This window comes from Nyctereutes procyonoides, unplaced genomic scaffold, assembly GCF_905146905.1.
Source record: "Nyctereutes procyonoides isolate TBG_1078 unplaced genomic scaffold, NYPRO_anot_genome, whole genome shotgun sequence".
In the NCBI taxonomy this organism is placed as follows: domain Eukaryota; kingdom Metazoa; phylum Chordata; class Mammalia; order Carnivora; family Canidae; genus Nyctereutes; species Nyctereutes procyonoides.
In genome coordinates, this window is record NW_026575137.1 from 2,756,425 (window position 1) to 2,779,163 (window position 22,739).

The window sequence follows — 22,739 nt, forward strand, 5'->3', positions numbered from 1 at the left end:
AAGGGGCCCTGTCTTCTTTCAATTCAAATGCCACCTTACTCAGGGAGCTCTAAAATTCTAAAATTCTGTTAAATATAGCCGCTACATGCATTCCTCCTAATGTAATTATTTGCATATTGTTAACTCCTTTCCCCTTTCTGAGGGCAGGGACTTTTGTTCTGTTACTACTCTATCCTTAAGACACGGGACGAGCCTGGCACATCATAGGTGGAAATGAATGAAGGTGGTGGTGGTGGTGATTTCATTGTATGATTCTATTGAGTATGATGTCTTGAATTACTTCCTAAAACTTTAATAATTCACACAACTTTTTCCAAACACTACATAAAATGTGATAGGTCCGTATACACACAAACTCTAAATCTCATCCACGATCCCCTGCTTCAACCTGTGTTTTGATGATGAGGCTGTTACTTTCCAGCATTGAAGTATTCATTATGCAGCAGACGTTGTGCTATTATCTAGTTTAATCTTCACAATTCAGATTAGGTTACGTTTTACAAAGAAGAAAATGAGGCCTAATGCGTTTGAGACCACTGAAGATAGGAAGTCACCAGTTGCTGTGACTGGATCTTTGTGTGCCTAACTCCAGAACCTAATGTCGAAAGAATGACGGGGCTGCTGAGATAAAAGCTTCCTGGAGATCCTTTTTAAGTGATATATTCTGTATGTGCTGGTCGTTCATATGTTTATATGCTTAAGTAGAAAAGTTTTTAGTTTGGGAAATAAAGGACAAAAATTTGTAATTGTTAGTCAATAATGAATTAATAATAAACTAGATAGATTATAGACTTTAAAAAATTTGGAGCTAAAAGTGAGCTCTGATGGCTCTGTGCCTGGTGACCTTGGATAGCTCTTGCAGTCTGGTTCATACAAACATGTCCTAATACCCCAACCGGTGAGCCGTTGCTATGGGTGTGAAGGCTTTTTTGCGTGAGTACACGGATAATGTAGAGCTGGCTTGAAGTGCCCTGGGTTACTTCTCAAGAGGGCCTTTTCAGAGGAAAGTGAGAGATGAATCCTCAACTTCAGATTTTTACAGTTTGACTTTGCAGGAGATTATTGCTCTTTAGGGACACAGCCTTAAACTCAAGGAACTTTGTGAAGGTCGATAAAACTGGAAGGAAATGATTAAGTGCAAGGGAAGAGGAGATCAATGAGACCATGTCTAGTCCTACTTTCGATTTTCTGGTTTCCTAGAAGAGATGGGATCAAATTAGTCAGAATTTGGGGCTCAGAGCCTCGGTTTCTGGTTCTTCATTCTTTCTGCCACATGTTATTTATTCTCTCGGGCCACTGATTGAAGCATGAGTCCCCTTCCTGAAGACCTGAATGATTTTTTTTTTAAGATTTTATTTATTTATTCATGAGAGAGAGAGAGAGAGAGGCAGAGACACTGGCAGAGGGAGAAGCAGGCTCTTTGCAGGGAGCCTGATATGGGAATCGATCCCAGGACCCCAGGATCATGCCTTGACCAAAGGCAGATGCTCAACCTCTGAACCCCCCAGGCATCCCGAAGACCAGAATGATTAATCAGACAGTGGTAGCTTGGCCTTTTGGTAGCACAATAAAGGGACTGATAGAATCGACATTAAACGCCTGTGAAGTTGGTCACACCTGCTCCTGTAGAAAGAAGGTCCTGGATTTTGTATGCGTGTGTGTGGCCTACGTTTTTAAAGAATTGAGAAAGTAGTAATGCCTTGGGAGAGTGGTAACCCATTATATGAAGCTAAATTCTGTTCATTAATTTGGGTAACCTGCTGAGCTTTGCCAGTAAGGACATAAATGTGTTTTTCATTACTACCATGACTCTTATTATGTGACTCCACATTCAAGATAGGTTATTGTCTAACTCACCCTGAAAAAGAGCTGTAGGATAACCTCTTTTTTAAGGTTTTGTCTATTCCATTAGGCAGAATGAAGCTCCCAAGTATGAGTGGGAACCAGTTAGAGAAACAGTATGATATTCCTGCATTTTATTCGTATCATTAGATAGCATGAAATATTCTTCTTGACCCAACTTTTGTTGAGTCAAACTACCAAGCTTTCATATTGTATCTGCCGGGACCATGATTTTGCGCCATAGATTCTGATTTCTTGTTGATTTTATGCTTTGTGTTGGGATGGCATGATTCACTCCTCCATTTTCACTGTGAATTTAAAAAATGTAGATAGTACATTTCAAGGTTCTACAAATGTATGTATAATATAGAATTCCCCCTCCCCACCCCCGCCAAGTATCTAGACTTAATTATTTAACAGGTTGCTGAGATGTAGTTTTCCAAAGTTGCAAAAAACAAGGCTATTTTTAGATGAGACTGTTTATGAACAGAGAAATAAAATAGGAAGTGACACGGGTAGACAATTAGTAGCTCCTTGGGATTAGTCCATAAGATGACATGAAGTATTCTTACTGTGTTCTTTTATTTTTGCGGGCTTCGTGTCATGACCTTTCATATTTCATATATATTTTTTCCTCACTCTAACATCTGCTGGCTTTTAAATGGAATAATTTCTTTGGTATTTGCCATGTTTCAGAGCTATTGTTCCCAAGCAACTGACCAGGTCAAATTTGGGATTGGGCTCTCATGCTGTCAACTTAATAATTAATCTTTTTTGGCTTTAAAATATGAATTGTCCTTTATTTCATTGTCCTTTGCCCCCCCCCCCCCCTTTAAAAAACAGGCTGCAGATACTCTGGCTGTGAGACAAAAGAGAAGAATTTATGATATCACCAATGTCTTGGAGGGAATTGACCTGATTGAAAAAAAGTCGAAAAACAGTATACAATGGAAGTAAGTCACAAACCAGCACCCTAGTCTAAAACCTTTATTTTTCTTCCTATGCTCTGTAAGATCTGACCTGTTTAGCTCTCCTAAATCCTCTCTCTTGGCCCCCTGGTCTCACCGGGCAGGCGCCTTGTCCTTCCCTGCACACCGCTCTGGGCCTCTGTATGTGTCACTCCTGTGTTGGCATGTTGCCTTGCTCTGTCCACTGTTGATTTACTGTCTGAACATTCACAACTTATTTTCTCCCTCAGGATGCTCATTTGGCACACACTGCATGCTGCTTTGTATTATTAATCCCTCTCTGCCTAAGTGTTTAGCTGCCCAGCTAACATAAACTCCTTAAGAACAGGAACTACATGCTATATGTAGGAATGTGTACCATATATATAGTAAGTTGATCGAAATGCATGTTGTCATTTGTTAACTGTTGTATGGTTGTATGTTTGAATGTAAAAAATCCTTTCTGTTCTGCAGATTTGTCCCCTTTGGCCTTAGTTTTGTGTTTTGTTTTGTTTTAAAGCCAGAATCTCACCAAAATATTAAAAGGTTGTAATTTATTTTACCAGCATCTCAGTCTACATCCTGACACTTCCTGTTTAGCTCTGACTCCCCTTTGGTGCCCGTCACTAGCCTGGGCTTTCAGAGGACAAGCACCATTCTAGGACATACTGAAAACTTTTTTTTTTTTTTTGACTTTATAAAAATTTTCGTTTTCTGTATGGCAAAAACATTGAGAATTTTGATAATCTGATTGTTCTTGTTGATACATTTTCTAAGCAAATATATTCAGAGGTACGATGTTTAAATTTTCTAAGGATTTTAATGCTTGATTTTTAGAAAATTACAAAGATTTTTGTTTTGAATAAATTACTAATTCAGTTTTTATTATTACTATAAAAAGTAAATGATGTTAACCTGGGCCTGATACTGGGAATACTAATTCTTGTATGTTTTTAAGAGGTGTAGGTGCTGGCTGTAATACTAAAGAAGTCATAGATAGATTAAGATATCTTAAAGCTGAAATTGAAGATCTAGAACTGAAGGAAAGAGAACTTGATCAGCAGAAGTTGTGGCTACAGCAAAGCATCAAAAATGTGATGGACGACTCCATTAATAATAGATATCCTTTTAAATAAGTTACACATATAGCTGTAGAATTTGTATTTATATATTTTCCAGTCTGAAGATCAGTTACTTTATTCTATTGTTTTTTACAAAGGTTTTATAAGTGAATATATTTTAATTTTATATTATTCTAGTAATTTATACTAACATTTGAAAAGTTTTTACTTTTTAAAGTACATAATACATCTATTAACATTATTCTTGTGTTGCATGGAGAAAAAAATTCATCTACTTTCAATCTATCATTGATAGGATGCAGTATGCTAGCTAAAGTGTGCATGGGGGTTTCGGAATATTAGAAGTCATTGTTAAATGTATAGATATATTTAAATAATTATGCTCAGTGTTCTGAAGTGGTTAAAAATTCAGTAATTCTGAAAGTTTTGAAAAATTAATTTTTGCTTGAAAATAAAATATCATGAGCCTGCAGTCAATCCAGGATACTTTCTGCCTAATATTAACTCAAAGATAGTACCTGCTTGAGTTTGGGGATGAAGGCTTATGTATTTATCATATTACGTTGGGGAAAAAAAATTAGTGTTTACTTCATGTGTTTCTTAAAAATCACTGTTCTCTTAAATACCAATGATTCTCTTGATTTGTAAACTTATGCGTACTCTTTTGGAATTTTTTAATGGCCTTTATCTCCTACCACTTCTCATGAATTTTGACTAATGTATACAACTAATTTTTTATGTTGTTTTGTAATCTGTTGAATAAGTCCATGATCTCATTTGCTATTTCCTTTCTATGAATCAAAGCTCCTTAACAGTTTGATAACAATGGGGTTTTCAAGCTGTGCCTTGTGGTGCCCCAAGATACAAAAACCATTGAACTATTTGATCTCGGACTTTGCTGCACTGCTTTCCAAGATTTTGGCCATTCCCAATCCCTAAACCATGTCTCAGGAAGATTCTCGATTTGGAGGTCTATCTGGTCACTGTCCACTCCTGCTAATAACATCCTTTTCCCCATCAATATTTTCCCTTCCAGAAGCTCTGCTCCATGAGCAATATGCACTTTTTCATCTCCCTCTCAAAGGTCCTTAGATGTCACAGAAATCAAAAATGACTTCTCAGAACAAAGGATGGGCACTCTTCTTATGGACCTCTGTCTTTGCCTTTTTAGACTAAATACCCTTTTTTAAAATTTATTTTTTAAATCTTATCCTGTGTGGCAGCACCTTCATGCATTGATCATTTTGTTTGTTTTGGCCTGCAGATTTATTAGTTTAAATGCCTAGACCTTGGTATACACATTGTTCCTTAACTCTCATGACAGTACATTTTCCTATGTAACTCATGAAGACATCTGTAATTGCTTTAATGGTAAGTACTTTTAGTCAATTTGTTCTAACATTCTTCTTCTGATCCACCTGTTTAGCAAAGAGTGATTCGAAATTCCCCAGGCACTATTTTCAGGAACTAAGGACATTCTGTGTCCCTCTGCAGAGCCTCTGTAGTTATAGGTGCTTTTGTTTCTGTTCTCAGGACTATAACTGCTTTTCGGTTTTCACCTCATTGACTGTATTGGTAGGTGTAAACTGGGTGTGGGCGGGGCAGCTAAGTCAGAGATTAAACAGCAGTCTCAAAGTCGCAGAACTGGAGTGTCTGTCAGTGGCCAAATCTGAACAAAACATGGTTCTCACTGGCACTGTTTATGAAACTGTATGGAGCAAATGTGCTGGTCACAGTGGACTTCAAAGAAAACATGCGGGCAGAGTTAGGTGAATCCATTATATTACCAGGACAATGATTCCTAACCCTGCCTCCATGTTTTCCCCCTGAAAGGACAATACAGTGCATCAATAACTATAGCGGGAAGGGGGCTATATTCCCTTAATTATACTGCAAGTATGAAATTTTGCATACATGTTTACATTTAGTTATGCTGGCTTATTAAAAGGACAGTCTTGTGCATTATGCACATAAAAAAAAGATCTGCCAAGCATCTCGCCAGGTGAAGTCTGACTTTCCAAGGCTATGTTGATGGTATGTGTGGACTTACTGCTTTCCTCTGCCACCTTATGTCCTGAGCTTGCTTGCTTGCTTTCTTTCTTTCTTTCTTTCTTTCTTTCTTTTTTAAGATTTTATTTATTTATTTGAGAGAGAGAGTGCACACAGCACAAGGGGCAGAGAGAGTGGGAGAAGCTGACTCCCCAAGCAGCAGGGAGCCCAATGCAGGGCTTGATCCCAGGATCCTGGGATCATGACCTGAGTGGAAGGCAGCTGCTTAACCAACTGAGCCACCCAGGCATCCCTGTTCTGAGCATGGGAAAGTATTTTTAATTTTCAACTCAACAGAGTCTGCTTTGAATTTAGCTTTTAAAATTAAGTTCACTTAAGCTCAAGATTTCACAGTATCATACCTAATCTTTAGCATCCCTAGACACTTCAGTAATTTAAAGATCTCAAGTATACAGTGTTATTTGAGGCTAAAGGTTTCAAGAACCTCCGATTTTACACAAGACAGAAGATAAAATTAACGAGCTGACTTTGTTAATGAGAATAGAGCTAACGCTGAATATTTACCCTCTTCTAAGATCTACATGTATTACCTCATCTAATCCCTAAACAAGCCAATGCAGTAAGTTATATTTCCCTCATTTTACAGAATTAGGAACTAAAGCCCTAGGTCACCTAACCTGGGATTCAAACCCAAGCATTCTGACTCCAGAGTCCATACTCTTGCCATTGTATTCCAAGATCATTGTAGCTTCTAAAATTTTAAAATATTTTTTTCACCAGGTGATACACTTTTGGCCATTCAAGCACCTTCTGGTACTCAGCTGGAGGTACCTATCCCAGAAATGGTATGTCGGAAAACTTTTCTTAAAATTGACCTACTGTCTTTAAGAGGGACAAGTGTTTTCTCTTTAGCTGTACAAGAGCTAACTGTGTGTAAACACTTTCAATTACTGCTTCTTAAGTTTTTTATCTGAAAGTATTGATATCTGAATTTGGATGACTTTAGTAAAATTACAGAAGTGACCAATTCATTTAACATTTTTTGGTTTTTAAAGATTTTATTTGTTTATTTGTTTGTTTATTTATTTATTTATTTATTTATGAGAGAGAGAGAGGCAGAGACACAGGCAGAGGGAGAAGCAAGTTCCATGCAGGAAGCCCGACATGGGACTCGATCCTGGGGCTCCGGGGTCATGCCCTGAGCCAAAGGCAGACGCTCAACCACTGAGCCACCCTGGTGTCCTCCATTTAACATTTTGATTACCAGTTTTATCAAATTTGATTTTGAGCTAGAAGATATGAAGGAATGGGTAATGATACAGTCAGTAATGTTTGAAGAATCAATTAAAATGACTACAACTGATATAACAGTCCTGACTACGGAAAAAGTTCAACTTGAATATCAACAATAATAATAACAACAATTATAGATGGCTTTAAGTTGAGTCAAAGTCGATTTATTGACTCTGCTATACATAATTCTATGCTATATGTATAATTAGTGCCTAATAGCTTTGCTTATCTTAGTTTTTAATGTTCCAAGGTACTTAGAAATATTAATATTTATTCATTTGTTTATAACCAATAACTTTAAAGGGTCAGAATGGACAAAAGAAATACCAGATCAATCTAAAGAGTCATTCAGGACCTATCCACGTGCTGCTTATAAATAAAGAGTCCAGTTCGTCTAAGCCTGTGGTTTTTCCTGTCCCCCCACCTGATGACCTCACACAACCCTCCTCTCAGCCCTCCACTCCAGTGACTGCACAGAAATCCAACATAGCAACCCAGAATCTGCCTGAACAACATGTCTCCGAAAGAAGCCAAAATCTTCAACAGACACCAGCCACAGAGTTATCATCAGGTGGGTCTAGGGCCTTTGTTTTAAAAAGTCAAGAAGGGAGAATATGAATACTGTATTAAACAAGTTGGTGAGCTGTTCTGAATGTCAGCTATGGTTATTCTCTTACCAAACACAGGAGGCAAAATGGTAAGCTTAATAAATATTTAGTGTCCCCTGTGTGCCCAGCACTGGGATAGGTGTGATGAAAATTTTAAAACGGACGCTGCCTTTAATTATATTACTACAGATTTGTTTCTGAGGTAACGTAGGCATACAATCTGATTATATGTTCAGACACACAGACAACTGGATACAGTATAATGTGGTTAGGTTAGGACTGTAGACTTTTAAAGAGACCAAGGGAAAGACAGTGAATGGGCCTAAGTATGCAGTGTTCCATAGGATTCCATGTTTGGAATTAATTGAAATTTGTTCATTTCCCCCCACTTTTACTATTTACATATGTCAGGTTTTTGTTTTTTTTTTTTGTTTGTTTTTTTAATCAGAGGCTTACTTTGGTAAGGTTCTTTTATCTCTTAAGTCACTCTAGTATTAAGTGAGTTAAATGCGTTCCAATTACCTTTAAGAAAAATCAAAACTGATGTATAGTGACACTTGCCTCCTTTCTTCATACTCCTTATTGTCATACTTTTTATTTGGAAGCTTAATTTTATGTATTTGAAAAAAGGTCTCAATTCCAATTTAGGAAATCTTGCCTTCCTAAGTCGTTTAATCTGAAATGAAAGTAACTAAAACTCTAAAAACTGGGCATTAGGAGGGGTCCAGATCTAAATTATAGAAACTTCCTTGGCACTCACTTTTTTTTCTGTGGTTACATGGCCAGGTATTTAGCCACTCCTTACAGATCCCAAATAAAGGGCCCATGGCAGCTATTCTCTGAATAGTTATTGAATGATCGACTTAGACTTAGTCATGCCAGTCTAGATGTAATATTGCAGACCATTAAAAACAACACTGTAGGGCAGCTCAGGTGGCTCAGCGGTTTAGCGCCACCTTCAGCCCAGAGCATGATCCTGGAGTCCCCTGTCTGGTTCCTTGCAGGGAGCCTGCTTCTCCTTCTGCCTGTGTCTCTGCCTCTCTCTCTGTGTCTCATGAATAAATAAAATCTTTAAAAAACCAAAAAACAAACAAAAAAAAACATTGTATACAATCCCACGTTTATTTTCACCTTTGGCACACATCTCATGTGTCATGGAATGTGGCATGAGGCTTACTACTCTGGGAGTTCACAATAGTTAAGAATAAGGCTATAAAGATCTAACTGGACACAAAATACTTTTCAGCCTCTTCCTTTCCTTCCTCTATAACTATTCCGATACTTACAGATATAGAATGAGGTGCACAGCAGAAAGCGTTCTCCTTAAAAAGTTTATGATCTAATCATAATCTAGTGGGAGATGTATAAAGGCAGGCAAGTTTTATGTGGTTTAACTTAGACACAATTAGTACATCAGCCTCCACAAAGCATTAAATTTCTGTATATGGTTTTCTATTTGGAAGTAGTAGGGAAGAGTAATTTGGGTTCAGATGAGGGAGAACTTTGCTGAGTTGGGACTTTAGCTCATAAGCCAATGAAGATTCCCCAAGAAGGGAAGTAGCATACTTAGAGCTGTGTACTGGTGAGCACAGGAGTAACAGGATTAGCAAAGAGGATGCTTTTGGGAAACAGAAGAGATTAGAGGCAATGGAGACTAAAGATCTGCAGTTATGCAACAAGGAGAGAACATTAACACTAAAATGAGTGATAATAGGATTGGAGAGAGAAAGAGGATTTGAGAAATACTGTTTAGGCAAAATAAAATATGTGAGATCTGGAGATAAATTTAACAGGAGGAATGGAAAGTGATGCTGAAGTTTTAAGGTTGGGTGACTGGGAGAATTACAGTACCACTGACTTTGTAAAACTGAGGAGTCAGTTTTGGGCGAATGACAAGTCTTTTGATCTACATCTTGAGTTTGGAAGCTTTAAAGTAATGCCAAGCACAGAGTAGGTGCTCATGAAAATGGTATCTTTTTCATAAAGTTCTCTGACCTTAACACTGTGCTGTTAATCAAGCTGCTGTTTAACTGTTTTATGCTGTTTAAATATATACTGTGTTAAATATATGCTGCATTTAAATAAAATTGCTTTTTACTATTAAACTATATAAATAGAAATGTGACAAAACTTTATCACATTTGTTTCCAGCAGGATCTATTAGTGGAGATATCATTGATGAGTTAATGTCTTCCGATGGTAAGCAGTTCAAAGTTTTACTATTTCATTTATCAAGAATGCTTTTCTAGAATTTGTAAGTGGCATAAGATTTAAAAGAAATGCAGAACCTGTTTTTTAACTGCTTAACATCCTATGATTTATGAAAAATCTCCCACTTAATAGTAAATCATAGGCATCCTTCAGAATTTTTATTTTTCTGCATTATGAGAAAAAAAGAGCCCATAAGGGGATACTTATTACTGTCACTGAATAAATTTCTAGTTACCTTTTCATATCTAAAGAATGTGGCCAAGAAGAGTAAAATTATTATAGGTAATCTCAAAATCCAGTTTTGTAAATAATGCAACTAAGACCATTTCAAGCAACCAGTGTGAAGTCCCTGAACTATTATTATTATTATTTTAAAATATTTTATTTATTTGAGAGAGAGAGTACAAGCAAAGGGAAGGAAAGGCAGAGGGAGAAGGAGAAGCAGACTCTTCACTGAGCAGGAAGCCCAATGCAGGGGCTCAATCCCAGGACCCTGGGATCATGACCTGAGCTGAAGGCAAAACTTAATTGACTGAGCCACCCAGGTGCCCCTCCATGAACTATTATTAACATCAGCCAAGTTGTCATCTAATCTGAATTCTTAAAAATACAAAAAAATAATTTTTAATTACTTTAATAATAACTTTTGGCTTCGCCTTTTTGTAAGTTCTTAGATTCAGTCCTGCTTCCTAACAAATATAGCCAAACCTAGGAAGTTGTAACTATTAAAGAGGCAAATGGTACAGTAACCATTAGAGATTAAACATTTCTGTAGAAACAGAATATCAGCAGATTAAGTGGAGTTCCTACTTTTGTTTTCAAAGCAGTAACTTGGGCAGCCCTGGTGGCGCAGCGGTTTAGCGCCGCCTGCAGCCCAGGGCATGATCCTGGAGACCCTGGATCGAGTCCCACGTCAGGCTCTCTGTATGATGCCTGCTTCTCCCTCTGCCTGTGTCTCTGCCTGTCTCTATGAATAAATAAAGAAAATCTTTAAAAAAAAAAAAGTAACTTATTTAGCACATCAGAGGATATACTTTGACCAATGTTTCTGAAGCACATATTTTAGTGACAAGTTCAAGCCATAAAAATTTTAACCTCTTTTTCTCAAGCTTTACCTATGCATACCAATGCATAAATTATCTTTAAATGAGAATCCTTCCAAATATATAGTATCTTACAAGTCATTAATTTGGTTACTTTTTCTATTATATAGTTTAAACATTCTTATACATAATTTGGGTAGATGAATTTGAACAGGTTTGTTAAACATCATTAACTGTATGTAAAACCTGTGTTTAACACTGTATATTTTTTTTGCTTGCAGTGTTTCCTCTCTTACGGCTTTCTCCTACCCCGGCAGATGACTACAACTTTAATTTAGATGATAATGAAGGAGTTTGTGATCTGTTTGATGTCCAGATACTAAATTATTAGATTCCATGGAAACTTGGGACTGTTATCTACCTCTAACTGTAACATTTTAGACTTCTTAATAACCTAAGTATTTAAAATAATGAATGTAACACCTTTTTAGTTCACTGATTCTGAAGTGTTCTCTAATACTTTCTTTTTTACTTCACAAAACTTCATAAAAACAAAGGGCTCTTTTCAACCAAGAACAAAGGGTTTTTTCAAGGGAAAAGTTGATTTAATACCCATAAATCTCCCCCCACCCTCAAGTAATTACATCCTGAGATTTCCACTTTTCTTCCAATTCTGAATCCTTGTTTTTCCCTCTTATGAGAGGAAAGTTAAAGTAGACTTAAGGCCATTGAAAACAAAAAAGTTGGCCAACAGCTCATCACTTGTTTGTCTTATATTTTTTTACTGCCACGAAACTGTCCATGTTTCTGTGTGTCCTCCAATCCAAACACACATTCACTGCCACTTATAAAGTGAAGGATGTAAAGTAGGATATATTAACTGTTTCAGTGAACGGATTTTGTGAAGTGCCTTCTGTTTTAGCACTTTAAGTTTATCACATTTTGTTGACTTCTGACATTCCACTTTCCTAGATTATAGGAAAGATCTGTTTATGTAGTTTGTTTTAAAAATGTGCCAATGCCTGTACATTAACAAGATTTTTAAAAATAAAACTGTATAAAACATTTAATTTATTGGTCTTTTGGGGGGGATTTGATGTATCTCCAGTGTATTACAACTGAGCCATTAATCTTGTTGCTTCATCAACATTAACTGGTTCATTTTCATGACACTGCTGAGGAATCTGAAGGGAGAAAAATGTTATATTTTAAAATGTAGATAACAACAGTGAACAAAAATGACTTGTATATAATTGATTATCTAATTTCTTCCAGGCATACCTTTGGAAGTAGAATAATAAATTCTCATATTTGGACTCAATGTTTTAGAGTCTGAATATGATTCAATATGCTATATATATTATAGGGCCAAGTATAGTAGAGAGCCAAATACTAAAAATTACACTCAACTTACTGGCTTTAAAAAGTTGGGAGTTTAGCTTATTAGCCATAACAAAAGCAAATGATTTCTACTCACCAGCTGTTTCTGCAGAGGTTCAAGGGAAAGGCCTTTTGAGAAATTTGCAAGTTCCTTTTGTATATCTACAAAAGCTTTATTCACTCTGTTAACTTTTTCATCATTCACAATGTTTATCTTTTAAAAAAGAAAAAAGGCCATTAACGATAAAATATATCCAACTTTAATTCAACCTTGTTAAACCTAAAAATCTAAAAATTCATTAACCCTACCCATTTTTGGGGAAAAGTCACACAAAATTTCTTATGGTCTTACTGGGAAATTTTGGACAAAAGGTTCTGGTTTTTTAAAAATAAAAATTATGTGGACATACCTCAAATATAGAGTTGGTTTAGGCACTGAAATACACGACCACACTCCTTTTAGGCTATGGTAGTATCCTCTCTCATTATAAAAAAAGGAACCTGGATTGATGATTTACTCTCCTTCTAACAGTCCATCTCTGAATCCTTCCTTGATCTTATTGGAAGTCCCTTCCAGTCACTGGAGGACAATTTCCCTTGCAGCACTCCTCTCTTAAATCTAAGAGGTGAGGTGATATTCTTGTTCTTCACTGCTGCTCTCAAACCATTTCTCCTTAAAAACTCAGCTCCTTTGCACCTAATGCATCAGAACATTCTGATACTTCTTCCCTCACTATGTCACCTGTCAACACATTTATCTGCTCCCTCACGCAGGATCTCAAACCTTGGCTCACTGACCTCTCTTATGCCTGGTGATGGGCTTCTCTACAGAAATTGAATCCTATGATTTCTTCATCTTTTCAGGTCCTCAACTGCAGGGTTCTTTCCCACTACCTACCTTCAGCCACACACTCCCAAGGGATCACCTTTGGCTGCCTCATTGCTTGTGACTGGACTACCTCCTGTTCTTCTAGTTGATTTAGTTTACTAACATTAACCATTTGTAAGTCTTACTGAAATCGTCTCCCACAAGTTTCACTATTTTTCACATTTTCATATCTTCACTTTTCCTTCAGCCAGCAGATTCCATGACCGTTATTTAATCAACCATTTCTTTCTTAACTTTCCTTCTCTTTTCTCCCTTAATCAAACCTGCTGGGCAACCTAGTCAAATCCAACTGACAGCTTTTTCTGAGACTAAAAGTGAATCTGGAGGAAATGATGACTGACTGGCTTGCTTCACTTTGAGTTTGTGACCACAAACTTCAATTTACCACATAGATAATGGTAAGCCCAGCAATCTTACAACCTCCACTTATTTAAGTTAGGCTACTTTCTGAGCAAACTATTTGATAATTTCTCTAACCAGCCTGCTTATCCAGGTTTCCCTCTTTTAGATCTATTAGTATACATAAAGCTTCTAGTATGACCTCCTGTCAGTCAAATACACCAAGTTTTTCCCTAGCTTGAGGCCTTTGCATTTTGCTATTCTCTACCTAGAATACGCTGCTCCCAACACTTAACTTTAGACTGTTCCTTATTTGGATCTCAGCTTCATTGTCAACTTTGAAGATAACTCTATATAAAATTGTCACTCCCTACCCATATCATATCACCTAGCTTTATTTTCTTTATAGCACTTATAAGTCATAAAATGCTTGATCAAAAAGCTCAATTTAGATAGCTGATAAAAACTGAAAGATAAAATGTTACATTTCTATGACTATTATGACAATTACTAAGTCCTGAGAGCTGACTCCACCTACTACTTAAACTTGAAAATATTCCTTTGAAGAATTTTCTTCAAGAATCTACATAGGCTCAAAGAAATTTACCATCTCCCAAATATTTTGGAGGAAAAAACCCACAAAAACAAACATCTTTATTTTCAAATTTTGCATTTTAAGAAAGAAAAGATCTTATTTTATAGGTTTTTGTTTGAGTTGTAGATACCTTCAGGAAGACCAGAATTAGTGAGGAGAAAAAGAATCGGGGGGTGCTGACCAGCATTTTATGTCTTGCTTTGTTAAGAGGTTCTTGACTATATTTGAGTTCAGAGATAAGAACTGTTTCCCATACTATGGTTTTTGACTGATAAAGCTTTTAAAAACAGTTCTTTGAATGACTGATAAAGCTTTTAAATCCATTCTTTGGAGCCTCATGCATTTGCAATTAAAGTGTCTTTTCTTTTTCCACACATCTACATCAAAAAAGGTAAGTTTTTTCATTTAAAAAAAAATGTTGAAAATTATCCTGCCTTTGTGAGAAAAGAACCTGTATTACATAATAGCATTTGGTTTCCCAGTGGCTTTACAACTATGCTTTGCTAGTAAACAATAAAGTTAGAGTGCGTACTCACCTTCTTAAGATTAGTGGTAACTGGTTTTGCTTTGTTTTTAGACTTAAAGTTTTTTTGGCTGGCTATATGAAATACACTCCTGGACTTCTGTCCTCTTAGTTTGTTCTTGGCCATTGTCTAGGGGGAAAAAAAAAAGGAGCTCAATTAACTGCCCACATTTATAAACTATAAATCAATTTAAGTTTTTAAAGTAAAGATACTAATTTAAGAAATTGCATTTTATTCTTATTTTTAAAGTTGCTGCATATATTAAATTATTTTCATGTCCTTCATCGTTACTAGGTTTTCTGCTATTTGAGTGCAGAGAATATCTTATTCTTTCCTGTATCTCTAATACCTGGCCCATCGGAAGTACCATGTTAATTTCTGCTTAGTTTAAGTCATTAATACCAACACAATTGCTTTCTCAGCTCTCTGCAGCATCTGATCATGTTAACCATCACCAGCCATCCTGCTAGTTTATATACACTACTATGCTATTCTGGTTCCCATCATACTTTAGGATGGACTCCTGTCTCCTTTCTCATTCCTTTTTATTGCCTCACTTTCTCACTTACGTATACTTCCTCAAAATCAGTCCTTAATCTTAACTTCCTACCTTAAATTACTTTCACAACTTCTATATCACCTCTATCTGAATGGCTCTTAGCTTGAAGCTTTACATATTTTCTTTGTTCTACAGAGCACTAAGCTTTATAAATCTTACACGTCTCACGTTTGCTTTAACAATGCAGAGGAAAAATTTAAAAATATTAAGTTAAGGGGAGCGCCAGTGGTGCAGCAGTTTAGCGATGCCTGCAGCCGGGGCTGTGATCCTGGAGACCCGGGATTGAGTCCTGCGTCAGGCTCCCAGCATGGAGCCTGCTTCTCCCTCTGCCTGTGTCTCTGCCTCTCTCTCTCTCTCTGTGCCTCTCATGAATAAATAAATAAAATCTTAAAAAAATATACTAAGATTTATTGAGCTTGTAGTATGTGTATAGTATGTGTATACGCACTATGTGAATATTATAGGTGCTTTAATTTACACAAGACTTTGTGGGAGGTACTGTTTATTATCCCCATTTTACAGGTAAAACTGATGCAAAGAGGTTAATTTGACCAATGTCACACTGTTAGTAATGAAGAAATGACACGATTTAAAGCCAGGGAGACTAGATATGGTCTCATGTATAAATAAAGCCAATACAGAAACACAGTGTAATACTGACTGATTCAGGACTGGATTACTGCTACGGTCGTTAGGTCCATTTGGTTAGACCACAGATGGGCAAACTGTATCAATGGACCAAACTTGTCTCTCAAGTTTTGGTAGCACACAGCTATGTTGATGGCCACCTTCCTGCTACAACGGTGGCCCAAAAAGCCTAAATAATTTATCATCTGGCCCTTTGCAGAAAGATTGCCAACCTCTGGCTTAAGTCATCCGCATTCAAGTCTATGTGATGAACCTCCCCAATATTAAAAACTTCGAATCACTCTTCCAGTGCACTAGGGGCAGTGCGCTTTGTCCTGGTATAACGTCGGAGCCCCAGATCTAGCTTAAACACACCCAACATACCTCCTGCCACTTCTCTATCACACCCCTCCTAGTTTACTACTTGCTCTCTGAAGACACTGAATGTTCCTTTCTTGCCTTTGCTCAACTTCTCTCTCTCTCTCTCAACTGAAATTTATATCCTCCTTCAGTGTCTAGCTTCAATAAACTACTAGGGGGCAGCAATGCTTTCAAACGCCAACCGTCCTCCGACTCCAAACAAACAAACAAACAAACAGGAACACAGTAGGAAATTCATGATTACGACACGGGAAGAAGATACACATCCTATCCCCACCAGACACTCTAAAATCCTTCCAATAATAGCCCAAATCCAATCACTCATCTAGTATTCGTAACTTACTATGTGCCAGGTGTGGTTTAAAACCGACAGACATAACAAAAAGCGATATACGTGCGTGATACAGACACAGACACGGGATATGGCTTTGCCAGCAGCAGCAGACACATGGGCACAAGAGGGAGAAGTCCACTGGAACTGTGGGCTTGAGGAAGGTTCACGAGGACCCCGGGAGTACCCTGGGGGTGGGGCAACACTGAAGTTCTCTGACAACAACGTGAATATTGGGATGACGGGGGACGCAACGAAAAACTGGCACCCGGACAGCGGCTTAGGGCCCACAAGGCGCCGGGGCTTCGGGCCTCCGCCCGCGAGCCCGCTGCCCACTGGGGTTGCCGGAGGCAGCCCGCGACCGAGCCCGGCCTCCAGGCCTCACTGACAAGAGACCCATCAGTCCTGCCCCAAACCCCGAAAACTTCCCGCCAGTCTGCCAGGAAACCCACCTCTCACCACACCTTCAATACCCTCGTGCAGCAACTCACGACCCAGGCGACGCCATCGATACGCACAGGAGCTTCCGGAAGTTCCGGGGGAGAAGCAGCCAGTCAAAAACTCCTCCCGCAGGCCGTAGTCCCGCCCACCGGGAGAAGCCCCGCCCACAGCGCAGGTCCAGCCCAGACGAAGCCCCGCCCACCGAGCGAAGCACCACCCACAGCGCAGGTCCAACCCAGACGAAGCCCCGCCCACCGAGCACAGTCCCACCCACAGCGCGCGGTCTAGCCCAGACGAAGCCCCGCCCACCTGACGTCATTCCGCTCAGGGGCGGGGTCCCACTCTCGTAACGTAGCCCCGCCCCTGGGGCGAAGTGTCCGCCCCCCGCCATGGGAGGCCGGTCCCCAGGAGCATCCCTTACCTGCGGCGGGATGGAGGAGCGGCCCTCGGCCCCGGCGAGCTCAGGGCGTTGGAGATGCAGCCAAGCCTGGACTTCCCGCGCGGGGAGGTATGTGTGCGGAGCGCACTGAGGCGTTTCCGAGGCTCGGAGCCGGGAAGTCCGTCTGTACGTCTCCCTCAGCCGCAGACTCCCGGCCGGCTCTGCCCGCGCTCCCGGGAGGGGGCGCTGCGCACCTGCCCACCCGCGCACCTGTCCACCCGCGCACCTGCGCACCCTGCGCACTTGGGCGCACGGCGTCGGGCCTCGCCGGCCTCGCCGAGAATTTTCTTTCCTCTGCATTAGCCACTTGCCTGTTATAGGAAGAGAAACCACTTTTATTTATTTTTTTTATATTTACTTTTTTTGAGGAGCCACTTTTACAGTAAATCCTGTCAGTACGTGTATGGTCATCACACACAACAAATTAGGGAATATACTGAGGAAAGAGGAATAAATTACCTGTCAGTGTGCATTTATTCAAATGTCGTATTCTAAGAGCGACTTTAAAAAACAAAAACAACCGGGATCCCTGGGTGGCGCAGGGCGCGATCCTGGAGACTCGGGATCGAATCCCACGTCGGGCTCCCGGTGCATGGAGCCTGCTTCTCCCTCTGCCTATGTCTCTGCCTCTCTCTCTCTCTGTAACTATCATAAATAAATAAAAATTAAAAAAAAAACACCTTAACATGCTTGTATGTAAAATGCCCATAATGTGTGTGTCGGGGCGGGGGGGGGTAAAACCAAAACCAAACCAAAGTTACAGAAAATCCTCAGAATATTGAAACAAACAAGGCAGGTCTAATTGTGGTTCCTTGAATGTGAAGTTACTGATTATATATATATATATATATGACAAAGAAATAGATGTAATGAAATGACATCATAGTGTTTCTGGAAACTTATGGGCCTGGCTTCTTAGTGTGAAATAGTGAGATAAAGATATACGCCCCCCCCCCAAAAAAAAAAAAAGAAATAGCATGGTTATGCAGGTAAGAGCTGAGATGTGAGTGAGGAGTCCTGGATTTCTGGTTTACCTTTCTCACCAACCAGTAGTGGGATCATGAAAAGTTACTTCATTTCTCTGTGCTTCCTCTCGTGTAGATGACTATTCATAGGATATGCGATATGCCCGCTGCAGAGAGCATCCATTGTCTGCTCAGCATCCTTTCTGGGGAACCATTCTTCTCCCATTGGGTGGTCCTGGTTGAGCTGATAATTACAGCCCTCCTCTGAAGATGTTCCATGTAGAGCTGGTGAAGAATGCTGTCTCCTGCACTACGTGTCTTGGTATTGGGATGATGTGAAATTAGGGCTACTATTAGCCATCTTCTCCGGCAACTTGCTAGAGACCTGTCTGCAGGGGGAGAGGGCAACATATAAAAGAAGACAGACCCGAACAATAGAACACAGGACCCTGATGATATCATCTGAGTCTTTGGATTCAGCCATAGATTGAAGAAAGATCTATCCCTTGACTTCTGTTACCTAAGGAAAAACACTGGGGCTTTTTTTTTGGGGGGGGGGTTGGCTTAAATTGTCTTGGGTTATTATTTTTTTTAAGATTTTATTTATTCATGAGAGACAAAGAGAGAAAGAGAGAGAGAGGCGGAGACACAGGCAGAGGGAGAAGCAGGCTCCATGCAGGGAGCCCAACATGGGACTCGATCCCAGGTCTCCAGGATCACGCCCTGGGCCAAAGGCGGTGCTAAACCGCTGAGCCACCCGGGCTGCCCTGTCCTGGGTTATTATTATTTTTTTTAATCCTTTGTACTAGAAAGAGTCTTTACTCCTGTCCCACCTACTTCACAGGAGTTTTGTGCCCAGTTAGCAAAATACAAAGCATGAGGACATAAGATATTACTAGGACAAAAGAAAGGATCATGTCAATTTTCTAAAAGCCATTTAGTTACGAACCAAAGGAATCATTATGTAAGGAAAAAAATAGCTTCAAGTTTTGTAATTTGTAAAAATACATTCAAATTTATTTCCAGTTTTTCTAACAACCTTGATGATGAATAAATGCATAAATGGAAAAAGCAGTTCTCAGAAACCTCAGTTTTCCTGGTGAAACTCAGCAATACAGAGTTCTGTATGCAGATCGCCAAGGACTGTCTTGAAAGCGAGCGATTCAACAAGTACACAGGGATAATTAGGGAGAAGCGGAAAATGAGAGCACATATCATTAATAATTACAAATCATTTGTAACAAATCTCATAGCCCTTATTTGGAACAAAACCAGCCTTGTATAGATGATACTTTGTGATAAACTTGTCTCACTGATTTGACTTCATTCTCCCCACTGCTCAGTTTCATTCAATCACAGTAGTTTGAACACCTAAGCTCTGTGGGAGCTCAAAAAAGTACCTGACCGTTTCTTTCTCATAAAGGGGTCACAGTCATCTGGGAGAGAGAGATGTGGGCACATGCAGTGATCATTCGTGACAGAAAGTCGGAAGGACTGTAATAAATGCAAAATGATAAATATTTTAAAAATGTGCTATTTAAGGAAGAAAATAATTTTGAATTCTGGAAACATTCATGTTAAAGTTTTCATATGGGGGCTCCTGGGTGGCTCAGTCGGTTAAGCGTCTGCCTTCAACTTGGGTCATGATCTCAGGGCCCTGGGTTTGAGCTCGTATTGGGTTCCCTGCTCAGTGGGGAGTCTCCTTCTCCTTCTCACTCTGCCTCTATGCTCTCCTTCTCTCTTTCAAGTAAATAAATAAAATCTTAAAAAGAAATAAAGTTCTCATCTGATTATCTTAGAGTAGAAATCAAACTACATTCCAAAGGCCAGCTCTAGCCCACTGCTTATTTTTGTACAAGCCATGAGCTAAGAATGGTTTTACATTTTAAAATGGTAGGAAAAATCATGATAAGAACAATTATTGAGACACATGCACGTTCTATTAAATTCATATTTCAGTGTCCCCAGTAGAGTTTGGAACACAGCCTTATTTTTTTACATATTATATATGACTACTTTCATGCTATAACAGCAGAATTGGATAGTTCTAACAGAGATTGTACAGCCCGCAAAGCCTAAAATATATCTGGCCTTACCAACTTTAAAATTTAAATACTTGGGGTGCCTCAGTGGCTCAGTGGTTGAGCATTTGCCTTTGGCTCGGGTGATGATCCTGGGGTCCTGGGATTGAGTCCTGCATCAGACTTCCCGCAGGATTTCTCTCTGCCTCTCTCTCCATGTCTCTCATGAATAAATAAATAAAATCTTAAAAAAAAACTTAAAAACTTTACCAACTCACTTTAGAGGATGAGGAGCAAGGGGGTATAATTGGTTTTACTGGTATTAGTACTTTATACTCAGAGCAATAGAAATCTTAGAAGAATGAGAGGCATTTCTTCTACCAGCATTCTCAGGTAGCTAAAGCTTTATATAATGAGTCTGAGTTTCTTTGTCTCTAATGGTTATCAAGCATTTTCATGTCTCTGGACAGAAAATGGAAGTTTCTAGAAATGTTTCAGACATTCCCACCTGGGTGTTCCTTAGGAAATGGAAAAGGGAAATGACTTAATCCTAGGGGAGAAGATGAGTTTCTGGAAATTGAGGAAATATTTGGGGGAGAGGGTGGTTAACAATTTTCTGCAAGTGTCTGAGGCTTTTGTCCTTGTGGCACATTCCACCTTGGCCTGAGGAGTAGTAGCATAAGATCCCCATGCAAACAAGGGTTGCAGAAAGGATGGAGCTTTCTGCCTGCAAATGAAATCTAGCCATTAATATTGAGCATTGTAGCAGCCACTGTGATGGACTGAAGACCAAAGAAAGTTTCCATTTTCTGGGTATGGGGTAAGGCACTTACTTCATATGTACTTGAGACTGAGATGGAATTTTTATGCCAAATTAAAGAGTGAAAATTTGGAGCCAGATTTAATTTGATTTAAAAATTTAAGTTTTATGATGTTTCTGAGATACTTACGCTCAGGCACTTAAGGGTTATAATGTTTCTTATACTCAAACTTTTTACAGGCAAATGGAGCTATGAAGCCCAGGAATGGAACATGACGTGAGCGAGCCCTAGAGCCAGAAATGGACATGCATGCAGTACTTGTAGGGTGAGTAGGTAGTAGGATGATTAGATTCCTTATTTTGGGTGACTATTTTGTTATGTGGAGAATATTCGTATTTGTAGGAAATACGCATGAAAAGTGTTTGGGGAAATGAGAATATTTTATCAGTAACTTAGTCTCAAATGGTTCAGAAAAGAAAAACCTTGTATTATTATTATTTTTTTTCTGTCAGTTTGAAACTCTTTCAAAATAAATAAAATAAATCCTTCTTGGTTATCAAGGCCCTTCTTTAGCTCATTATACTAGCGTCATCTTCAAAGATACCTGCGTACTCCTACTTCCTCAGCCATACCGGACTCCTTTCACCCCTACAAGCACGGCATGCATGTTGGTCGGTTTCTGGCTCTATGGCTAGCTCACATAATGCTCCTGTGTGCCTTGCATGGGAGCTAGCTGCTCTAGTGAGTAGTGAGCAGCAGGGGAGGGAGAGGGACAAGCAGACTCAGTGCTGAGTCTGGGGGCGGGAGGTGATGGTGCTCAACTTGGGGCTTGACTTGGGGCTCTATGCAGGGCTTGACCTAGGGCTCCATCCACGGCCCTAAGATCATGGCTTGAGCTGAAATCAAGAGTTGGACACTTAACTGACTGAGCCACCCTGGCACCCCTCTCTTTAATCAACTCTTACTTGGAGTTGTAATTCAATCTTGCTTTGGCTTTCCCAGGTTGACACTTTAAAAAATAATAGTCTGTTTTGTAGAACGTTTCATAATTGGGAGTTTTTCTGTTTCCTCATAACTTGATTCAGGATATACTTTTGGGAAAGGACGTAAACAGAAATACCACAGAAGTGGTGCTGTGGTCTCATTGCATCCCATCAGGTGGTTCGTGACTGAAATTTGTCCCATTATGTGGATGTTAACTTTGGTTGCTTAAGATTTTTTTTCTCAACTCTTCCCACAGATTTACTCCTTTCCTCTTTTAATCAATGAGTATTTTGTGAGGAGCTATTTGAGACTATGCCACTGTTTTATTCCTCATCAAACTTTCATGCTGGTTTTGGTAGTCGCTGATGTTTCTTGGATAATTTAATTATTACTGTGTTGATTCCCAAATTGTAATTTTTAAAAGATTTTATTTATTCATGAGAAACAGAGAGAGAGGCAGAGACACA

At 39.1% G+C, this 22,739-nt stretch overlaps 2 protein-coding genes across 4 annotated transcripts in view; one reads left to right on the plus strand and one right to left on the minus strand.

The window, feature by feature from the left end:
* Positions 1–11,957, plus strand: part of E2F5 (E2F transcription factor 5) — a 29,097-nt gene extending 17,140 nt beyond the window's left edge. Inside the window, exons 2-8 of one of the 2 annotated variants that reach the window (XM_055303474.1) lie at positions 2,686–2,795; positions 3,748–3,909; positions 5,199–5,242; positions 6,662–6,726; positions 7,478–7,745; positions 9,934–9,981; positions 11,318–11,957. In XM_055303474.1, the coding sequence (XP_055159449.1) occupies positions 2,686–2,795; positions 3,748–3,909; positions 5,199–5,242; positions 6,662–6,726; positions 7,478–7,745; positions 9,934–9,981; positions 11,318–11,427 (807 nt within the window). In that variant the 3' untranslated portion in view covers positions 11,428–11,957. The remainder of the gene's footprint in view (positions 1–2,685; positions 2,796–3,747; positions 3,910–5,198; positions 5,243–6,661; positions 6,727–7,477; positions 7,746–9,933; positions 9,982–11,317) is intronic. The other variant, XM_055303475.1, reaches the window with a different exon arrangement.
* A 130-nt stretch (positions 11,958–12,087) lies between these two features.
* On the minus strand, positions 12,088–17,238 carry RBIS (ribosomal biogenesis factor). 2 transcript variants are annotated; one of them, XM_055303476.1, is made up of 4 exons: positions 17,114–17,238; positions 14,776–14,892; positions 12,514–12,630; positions 12,088–12,220 (listed from the first exon to the last, which is right to left on the minus strand). In XM_055303476.1, the coding sequence occupies exons 2-4, from the start codon at positions 14,887–14,889 to the stop codon at positions 12,149–12,151; spliced, it is 303 nt and encodes a 100-aa protein (XP_055159451.1). In that variant the 5' UTR covers positions 14,890–14,892; positions 17,114–17,238; the 3' UTR covers positions 12,088–12,148. The 2 variants fall into 2 exon arrangements, with proteins under 2 accessions (XP_055159451.1, XP_055159452.1); XM_055303477.1 differs by having other exon boundaries at positions 17,126–17,198.
* Between the last annotated feature and the right edge of the window lie 5,501 nt (positions 17,239–22,739).

Excerpts from the sequence above, each read along its gene's own strand:
- RBIS (XM_055303476.1), bottom strand. The coding sequence starts at position 14,889 with ATGGCCAAGAACAAACTAAGAGGACAGAAGTCCAGGAGTGTATTTCAT. Across the intron at positions 12,631-14,775 it reads TTACCACTAATCTTAAGAAG|ATAAACATTGTGAATGATGA; the intron begins GTGAGTACGCAC and ends CTTTTTTAAAAG. Across the intron at positions 12,221-12,513 it reads AACCTCTGCAGAAACAGCTG|ATTCCTCAGCAGTGTCATGA; the intron begins GTGAGTAGAAAT and ends TTCTCCCTTCAG.